We start from the raw sequence: 9,083 nt of genomic DNA on the forward strand, positions 1-9,083 counted from the left end.
ATATGGCCATCATCATCTTGTGCTTGTGATCTCCATCTCCGAAGCACCGTGCTTGTGATCTCCATCTCCGAAGCACCGTCATGATCACCATCGTCACCGGCGCGACACCTTGATCTCCATCGTAGCATCGTTGTCGTCTCGCCAACTTATTGCTTTTACGACTATCGCTACCGCTTAGTGATAAAGTAAAACTATTACATGGCGATTGCATCTCATACAATAAAGCGACAACCATATGGCTCCTGCCAGTTGCCGATAACTCGGTTACAAAACATGATCATCTCATACAACACATTATATCACATCATGTCTTGACCATATCACATCACAACATGCCCTGCAAAAACAAGTTAGACGTCCTCTACTTTGTTGTTGCATATTTTACGTGGCTGCTACGGGCTTAGCAAGAACCGTTCTTACCTACGCATCAAAACCACAACGATAGTTTGTCAAGTTGGTGCTGTTTTAACCTTCGCAAGGACCGGGCGTAGCCACACTCGGTTCAACTAAAGTGAGAGAGACAGACACCCGCCGGTCACCTTTAAGCAACGAGTGCTCGCAACGGTGAAACCAGTCTCGCGTAAGCGTACGCGTAATGTCGGTCCGGGCCGCTTCATCTCACAATACCGCTGAACCAAAGTATGACATGCTGGTAAGCAGTATGACTTATATCGCCCACAACTCACTTGTGTTCTACTCGTGCATAGCATCAACGCATAAAACCAGGCTCGGATGCCACTCTTGGGGAACGTAGTAATTTCAAAAAAAATCCTACGCACACGCAAGATCATGGTGATGCATAGCAACGAGAGGGGAGAGTGTTGTCCACGTACCCTCGTAGACCGACAGCGGAAGCGTTATCACAACGCGGTTGATGTAGTCGTACGTCTTCACGATCCGACCGATCAAGTACCGAACGTACGGCACCTCCGAGTTCTACACACGTTCAGCTCAATGACGTCCCTCGAACTCCGATCCAGCCAAGTGTTGAGGGAGAGTTTCGTCAGCACGACGGCGTGGTGACGATGATGTTATTCCACCGACGCAGGGCTTCGCCTAAGCTACGCAACGGTATTATCGAGGTGTAATATGGTGGAGGGGGGCACCGCACACGGCTAAGAGATCTCAAGGATCAATTGTTGTGTCTATGGGGTGACCCCCTGCCCCCGTATATAAAGGAGCAAGGGAAGGCAGCCCGCCAAGGGGAGAGGCGCGCCAAAGGGGGGAGTCCTACTCCCACCGGGAGTAGGACTCCTCCTTTCCTTGTGGGAGTAGGAGAAGGGAAGGGGGAAGGAGAAAGAAGGAAGGGTGCGCCCCCCTTCCCTAGTCCAATTCGGACCAGACCATGGGGAGGGGTGCCGCCACCTTTCCGAAGTCCGAATATAGTCGTCCAATATATCGATTTTTTTCGTCTCGACCATTTCGAGACTCCTCGTCATATCCCCGATCTCATCCGGGGCTCCGAACTCCTTTGGTACATCAAAACTCAATAAAACTGTCATCGTAACGTTAAGCGTGCGGACCCTACGGGTTCGAGAACTATGTAGACATGACCGAGACACGTCTCCGGTCAATAACCAATAGCGGGACCTGGATGCCCATATTGGTTCCCACATATTCTACGAAGATCTTTATCGGTCAGACCGCATAACAACATACGTTGTTCCCTTTGTCACCGGTATGTTACTTGCCCCAGATTTGATCGTCGGTATCTCGATACCTAGTTCAATCTCGTTACCGGCAAGTCTCTTTACTCGTTCCGTAATACATCATCCCGCAACTAACTCATTAGTCACAATGCTTGCAAGGCTTATAGTGATGTGCATTACCGAGTGGGCCCAGAGATACCTCTCCGACAATCGGAGTGACAAATCCTAATCTCGAAATACGCCAACCCAACAAGTACCTTTGGAGACACCTGTAGAGCACCTTTATAATCACCCATTTACGTTGTGACGTTTGGTAGCACACAAAGTGTTCCTCCGGTAAACGGGAGTTGCATAATCTCATAGTCATAGGAACATGTATAAGTCATGAAGAAAGCAATAGCAACATACTAAACGATCGGGTGCTAAGCTAACGGAATGGGTCAAGTCAATCACGTCATTCTCCTAATGAGGTGATCCCGTTAATCAAATGACAACTCATGTCTATGGCTAGGAAACATAACCATCTTTGATTAACGAGCTAGTCAAGTAGAGGCATACTAGTGACACTCTGTTTGTCTATGTATTCACACATGTATTATGTTTCCGGTTAATACAATTCTAGCATGAATAATAAACATTTATCATGATATAAGGAAATATATAATACTTTATTATTGCCTCTAGGGCATATTTCCTTCAGCATCTTCCTTGGCTATCCTCCCAACACCAAAGGTTACCAGTTCTATGATCTAGTCTCCCACCGCGTTTTCACTTCGCGGCATGTGTACTTTGATGAGCTCGTGTTCCCGTTTCAGCAGGTACCGTCCCCTTCGGAGTCTCCTGTGGCGCGGTTCGTCCCTGCCTCCCCCTCTGGCGGACCGCCCAGCCGCGCCCCGGGTCCGGCTCTGCCCGCGCTTCCCGCGCGGGCAGCCCCTGCCGCGGCCCCCGTCGCGGCCCCCGTCGCCGCGGCTCCCTTGGCGGATCCCGTCGCCACGGCCGCACCCCTCACCGGTGTGGTCACTCGGGCTCGGACTGGGACCCTGCGTCCCAGCACGCGCTACTCGTCGGACGAGTACGCCTGCGCGGCTTCTACCTCGACGCCGTCACCGCTCCCCACCTCCGCTCGCGCAGCCCTTCGAGATCCGAACTGGCTCGCTGCGATGCGTGAGGAGTTTGACGCCCTGCAGCGCAACCGTACGTGGCAGCTTGTCCCGCGGCCACCCCGTGCCAATGTCATCACTGGCAAGTGGGTCTTCCGCCACAAGACTCGCCCCGACGGTTCTCTCGAGCGCTATAAGGCGCGCTGGGTGGTGCGCGGCTTTCGCCAGCGCGCCGGCGTGGACTTCACCGACACCTTCGCCCCGGTTGTTAAACCGGGCACGATTCGCGCTGTTCTCCAGCTTGCTTTTTCTCGCGCTTGGCCTGTCCACCAGCTCGATGTGTCTAATGCTTTCTTGCATGGCCATCTCGACGAGCAGGTGTTCTGTCAGCAGCCGACTGGTTTCGTCGACACCGACTATCCGGACCACGTGTGCTTGCTCTCCCGTTCTCTCTACGGGTTGAAGCAGGCACCTCGGGCCTGGTACCAGCGGATCGCGGCCTTCCTCCAGCAACATGGGTTCCGGTCCACACGGTCCGATGCCTCCCTGTTTGTCTACCACCAGGGCCACGCCACCGCGTACCTCCTCCTATACGTCGACGACATCATCCTGACTGCGTCCTCGCCAGCGCTTCTTCAGCAAATCACAGCTCGCCTCGGCACCGAGTTCGCCATCAAGGACTTGGGGGCTCTCCACTACTTCCTCGGCATCGAGGTAGTGCGCCGGGCTACTGGCTTCTTTCTGCACCAGCAGAAGGACGCCTACGAGCTTCTGGAGCGAGCGGGCATGCTTAATTGCAAGCCTGCTTCCACGCCTGTCGATACGAAGGCTAAGGTGTCCGCCGTCGAGGGCTCTCCGGCGTCCGACGCTCCCTTCTACCGCTCCATCGTCGGTGCGCTTCAGTACCTCACACTGACGCGTCCGGACATTCAGTATGCTATCCAGCAGTTGTGCCTTCACATGCATGCTCCTCGTGACACCCATTGGGCTCTCGTGAAACGTATACTTCGGTACATACGTGGCACCACAGCCATGGGTCTCACCCTGACGGCCTCGCCAGACACCAGCCTTGTCGCCTACTCCGACGCCGACTGGGCTGGGTGTCCCGACACTCGACGCTCCACTTCCGGCTACTGCGTCTACCTTCGGGCCCTCTCTGATTTCGTGGTCGTCTAAACGACAACCCACGGTCTCACGATCGAGCGCCGAGGCCGAGTATCGGGCCGTGGCCAACGCCGTCGCGGAGTGTTCCTCGCTACGACAGCTCCTCCAGGAGTTGCTATGTGAGGTCACCAAGGCGACGCTCGTCTACTGTGATAACGTCTCCGCGGTGTACCTCGCTACCAACCCTGTCCATCACCGACGGACGAAGCACATCGAGCTCGACATCCACTTCATCCGGGAGCACGTCGCACTTGGTCGTGTTCGTGTTCTTCATGTGCCCACCGATCAGCAGTTCGCCGATGTGATGACGAAGGGACTACCCACCTTGACTTTCGAGGGCTTTCGGTCCAGTCTTTGCGTCACCGGCGACGCTTCGACTGCGGGGGGTGTTGAACATGTGTACATGTACGTAGGTCTGGGTTCTGTATGCAGTACCTGTAGTATCTGTCTCCCTCTGTATGTACGTGTATCTTAGGAGACAAGATACCAGTCGCACCCCTTGTACCTATATATATGTGTCTAGTGCACGATCAATCAATTATCGATGCACCAAATCATTCTCTACACTTTAGCTTGTTATGTGTGTTGCATTGTAAGTTGCTCTATCATGTCCATGTATCGTTCGGTCGACTGTTTTATGGTTGCCCTATGTAACACTGGCCGGTTGATGACTTTATTAATTCAAAACCATGCTTTTTTTAAGTCTTTCATCTAAAATCGTCACCATTTTCCACCATCCTAGCGGCTAGCCACATGTACTGGTCTAGAAATTCCAGGACGCCGCCGCACAACCATACCTTTTGCGATAAGACAGAAAAAGAAAGAGCAGCCGATCGTATCAAAGATCAGACAAAATAAGGATTAGTTTCTAGCTGATCATCGGTCGAGCACTTCGGATCAATACATTTCTCGAGAAAAAAACAGACCCTGAATTGAAGTGAGCATGCAGCATTTGGTCCGTCGTCGGCGCCCGTTGATCCGGCGACGGCGACCGAGTCCGCGGACACTCCTCTGTACAGCCAACCTCCGGTAGCGCCGGCAGGCCGTCGCCGGCCTACGACACCGAGTACCGCCGGTTCCTCGACGACGAGCCGGACGACTTGTTGGACCCCAGCGGCTTGGCAGACGACCGCGGGCTCTGCGAGCTCCCGGACGTGTCGGAGCTCTTGCTCACCACCTCGCCGGGCCCCGGCGGCTTCCCGACCACCCACAGCCGGTCGAAGATCCTCCGCGACCGCGACGACAGCGACATCCTGCTGCTCTGGTTCGCGATGCTGGCGCTCCTCGCCAGGCGCCGGCCGTCGCTGACGGCGTCCTCTGCGCGGCGGCGGTCCTCGCCGACCAGCTTCAGGCTCATGCTCCCGATCTGCTTCCTCAGGGCCGCCGACGGGGTCGGCGGCTCCGGCAGCGCCAGCGCCAGCGCGCGGTTCTTCCAGCAGTCGCCGTCGTCGTCGTCCAGTTCCAGGTGCGCCTTGCCGTCGCCGGCGGCTGCCAGCAGGAGCGACGCGCTCGCGCTCCCCGCCGCCGCGCGCATCTGCTCGAAGAAGAGCACCTGCACCACCACGCGCAGCGGGAGCCGGTCGTTCTGCGCCGCGTGGATGCTCGCCTCCTTGGACAGCTTCTTCACGTCCATCAGGCTCGAGATCCTCCTCTTCTCCACCTTCGACAGATTTGGGTGCATCTGACAGCAGTTTTCATGTCAAGATCATCAAAAAATACAGTGCGATTCTTGGCAAACAAACATGCATGAGATGAGATGTAATGTACCTTGAGGAAGACATCAATGGCGGTGTACAGGGCGTCGTGCGATGGCCTGGCTGACTCGGGCATGGAGGTCGCCAGCCCGACGAAGCTCGACACCGGCAGGTTCGGGTCGGCGGCGACCTCGGCCAGGTACCCGTCGACGAGCTTGCACAGCGCCAGCAAGGAAGGGTCGTCTGTCTCCCCGTTCGTCTCAAACACATCCTCCCCGTCAATGTCGTCGAGTCCGGCGCGCCGAATGTACCGGCCGACGAGCGCCTCGACAAGCTCGACGTCGTAGGTGGTCTGCGCCGGGGGCTTCGCGGGTATCAGGAGATCGCTCACCGATGCATCGTGCAGCTGCAGGACGATCCTGTCCATGAGCTCCTCCCTCAGCAGCTCCCCTGCCCCGACCAGGACGGCGAGCTTCAGCAGGTTCAGGAGGAACTGGCAGGAGCAGCCGCACGGCGACGACCCATCGCCGTCCGACGGCAGCAGCCAGACGATGGTCTCGAGCACTTCCAAGGCGCAGGCATCGTCGTTGTCGTCCGCAGGCTCGCCACGGCGGCAGCTCTCCGGGAGCCACCTCGCGGCGTAGGCCCTGAGAGCTTCCCCGACGACATCAGAGGGCATCCTATCCCCCCTGGACTTGATCGCCACCATGACGCGCTTGTAGAGCTCCACGTCCAGCTCGCACAGGTCCTCCACCCACCAGTCCCTGGGCACTGCCGGCGATGACGACGACGAGCACCGGCGGGCCTCAACGATCTCATCAGACGACGCCGCCTTGCGGTTGTACGTGTACGACCACACCAAGCTGCCCGGGCTCGCCGTGGCCTTGGCGGCGATGGAGTCGACGCAGCGCGCGACGAGCCTGAGGTCCTCGGACCACGGCAGCAGCGCGACGGTGCTCTGCAGCGCGATGATGGAGTCCTTCCAGCTCCGGAAGACGCCGGAGTTGAGGAACACCTCGATCTTGAACACGAGGCTGCCCTTGTCCACGTCCTCCGTCATGCCCAGGTGCTCCGCCGCGCACCGCGCGGCGACCACGTTGTACGGGTTGAGCGTGACGACCATGCCGTAGCAGAACTTGGCGCAGATCTCGAAGGCCCTCGCGCCGCCGGGCAGGCCGCCGACGCGCACCTCGTCGGCGCCGCCCTGGCTCGCCTCCACGATCAGCCTCTGCAGCAGGCTGCTCTTGGACAGCAGAGGGAACTGCAACCACATTGCACGCACACATCAAAATTACAGCTGCCATTGAAACCAGCGGAATTACAGCAGTCATTAACCGATGGTTAAAGAACAAATTTGGTAGCCATGATTGGTTGAACAGTGGGGAATTGCTGATCTGCTGTAGCATTCTGTGTCTGCTTCGAGCGGACGCAGCAAATGGGCATATTCAATTGCGAGGCGCTACGTGCAAGCGTGTGCAGCCACCAGCCATGTCCGCATATACAAACTCGTGGAAATGGGAAGCCGATCTAGAGGAACTCATGGAAAGATTCTGAGCGGCGGGCGGCGTGGATCCAAATTACAAGTGGCAGAGCTTGACCGAAAGATGCTGAAACGCAGCGGCATCTTGCGGTGTGCTCGTAGCTGTACGTTGGCGGATGCATTGTCTGTTCTAACTTCTAACTGGAGCCCAAGACCATCATCTGACCATGGCTTCAGATATAGCAGGAATAATTTCAATGGGTAAAACGCAGATGAATTGATTAAGTTACCTTGTGTAGGTAGAACCTTGCGTCGTCGACATGGACGACGATGTCTGACGGCAGGTCGGACAGCACGTATCTGCGCGAGGATGATCTGTTCAGAGTTACTACATAATCGTTGAGCAAGACATGGAAGAAGCTGAGAATGTAGCAGATCATGAACATGAATAAAATGTTGAGGAATATCAAGAAATATTAAGATACTTTTGACACGCCGTGCAGGCTTTCAGGTTAATCTATTCTGTCAGTGAAACATAGACAGCATTTTCCCAAAAATTGATTGATTTACCAAACATTCTCCAAAAAACTAGTGGTAGTATTAATCAAATACCAGTGAGAGAACATTCTTGTTGAGGTGCAGACGTACAGATACGCTCCAACGGGAACTAAAAATAATGGAAAGAGGTGTGAAGTCCAAGATCCGGTGGGCGTGGCCATGTGGGGAAGAAGAGAAAACAAGCAGCATTTTGATCGGCATCGCAACTTTACAGGTAAAATACTCCTGCGGCGAACAGAAAAGAATCCTATGATCCATATCGCAACTGCTACGACCATGGCTTGTTTGAACAGCCAAAAGGCGGGGATGCGCCAGCTTTTTCGCCTCACCGGTCAAATGCCTCAGGCACGTAAGCTCACGAGCGCTCGAGCAGTAGCAGGGGTAGCATAGCAGCAGCCCACAGCTCAAAGTCAGTTCATCAGGGGTAGAAAATACTCGTGTAACGCAAACACAAGAAAATCTTTTTTTTAGGGGGCAGAAAGACCAAGAATGCATACTCGAGAAAAGATTTGTAGTACTTGTGAAGAAAAGGATAGTTTCTTGTGTAAAACACTGCATTGTTGTTTTGTACTTGTTTCAGAGAGAGAACTAATTTGACAGATGGACATGGATCGAAAGACCAACCAAGAACAAATCTAGCCTAGTGCTGGAAACCAAGAACACTGGAACGACGAACCAATGCATCAAACGGTACATTCTGCTCGATCACACAGCACAGCAGGTAAGAAGACGCAGGACTGCAGGGGATGCAAGCTTGGAAATGGCCAAAGAGAGGAGGGGCTCACCTGGAGTCGCCGCCGCCGTCGGCCTGGAAGGCGTCCGGCTTGGAGCCGAGCTTCATGAACTTCATGGCGACGAGACGACGAACTGACGAACTGCTCTCTGCCTCTCTCAATCTCTCTCTTTCTCCTCGGCGACAGCTTCTCTGCGGCTCAGCGTGCGCCTCTTGCTTTCATCTCACGCCTCCCTGCCTGCTGCCTCCTCACTCCCTCCTCCTCCGGCGCCGGTTCCTGACCTGTTTTATTTACTCCGGGAGCAGAGGCCGTAGTCCCGAGAAACGCACACACACGGGCGTGGGCAGAGAGGGAGAAGGAGAGAGATGGTCTGGCTGGTTTGGTGAGGGGAGGGGTGGTGGAATTAAACTCGGCGCCTTTACTGCGGGGTGCATGCCGCGTTCGGCTACCTAGCGCTAGCGGTCTATAGCCACCGCGCCGCACGCCTGGTCTTTTCTTTTCCTATTTTTTTCTCCTTCAGATTGCGCGTGCTATACGGCGGCTCCTCCTTCTTCTGAGTTTCTGCGTGCGTAGCGTACGGGACCGAGATTTGGAGCTGGGCCAACCAAAGATCTGCCTTCCCAAAAGTTGGATGATTAGGGACACGGGTTGACTCGCCATGATCAAATGTTCTTTGGTTTCTCCCCGTCGGTTCACTCACCATC

The 9,083-nt window shown here is 55.3% G+C and overlaps 1 protein-coding gene across 2 annotated transcripts; it reads right to left on the reverse strand.

The window, feature by feature from the left end:
- Positions 1–4,736: 4,736 nt before the first annotated feature.
- On the reverse strand, positions 4,737–8,814 carry LOC123166180 (BTB/POZ domain-containing protein NPY1). 2 transcript variants are annotated; one of them, XM_044583951.1, is made up of 4 exons: positions 8,431–8,814; positions 7,378–7,447; positions 5,681–6,868; positions 4,737–5,594 (listed from the first exon to the last, which is right to left on the reverse strand). In XM_044583951.1, the coding sequence occupies exons 1-4, from the start codon at positions 8,493–8,495 to the stop codon at positions 4,968–4,970; spliced, it is 1,950 nt and encodes a 649-aa protein (XP_044439886.1). In that variant the 5' UTR covers positions 8,496–8,814; the 3' UTR covers positions 4,737–4,967. The 2 variants fall into 2 exon arrangements, with proteins under 2 accessions (XP_044439886.1, XP_044439885.1); XM_044583950.1 differs by having other exon boundaries at positions 7,378–7,462.
- Positions 8,815–9,083: the final 269 nt, after the last annotated feature.

Source organism: Triticum aestivum, chromosome 7D (assembly GCF_018294505.1).
Source record: "Triticum aestivum cultivar Chinese Spring chromosome 7D, IWGSC CS RefSeq v2.1, whole genome shotgun sequence".
NCBI lineage: Eukaryota > Viridiplantae > Streptophyta > Magnoliopsida > Poales > Poaceae > Triticum > Triticum aestivum.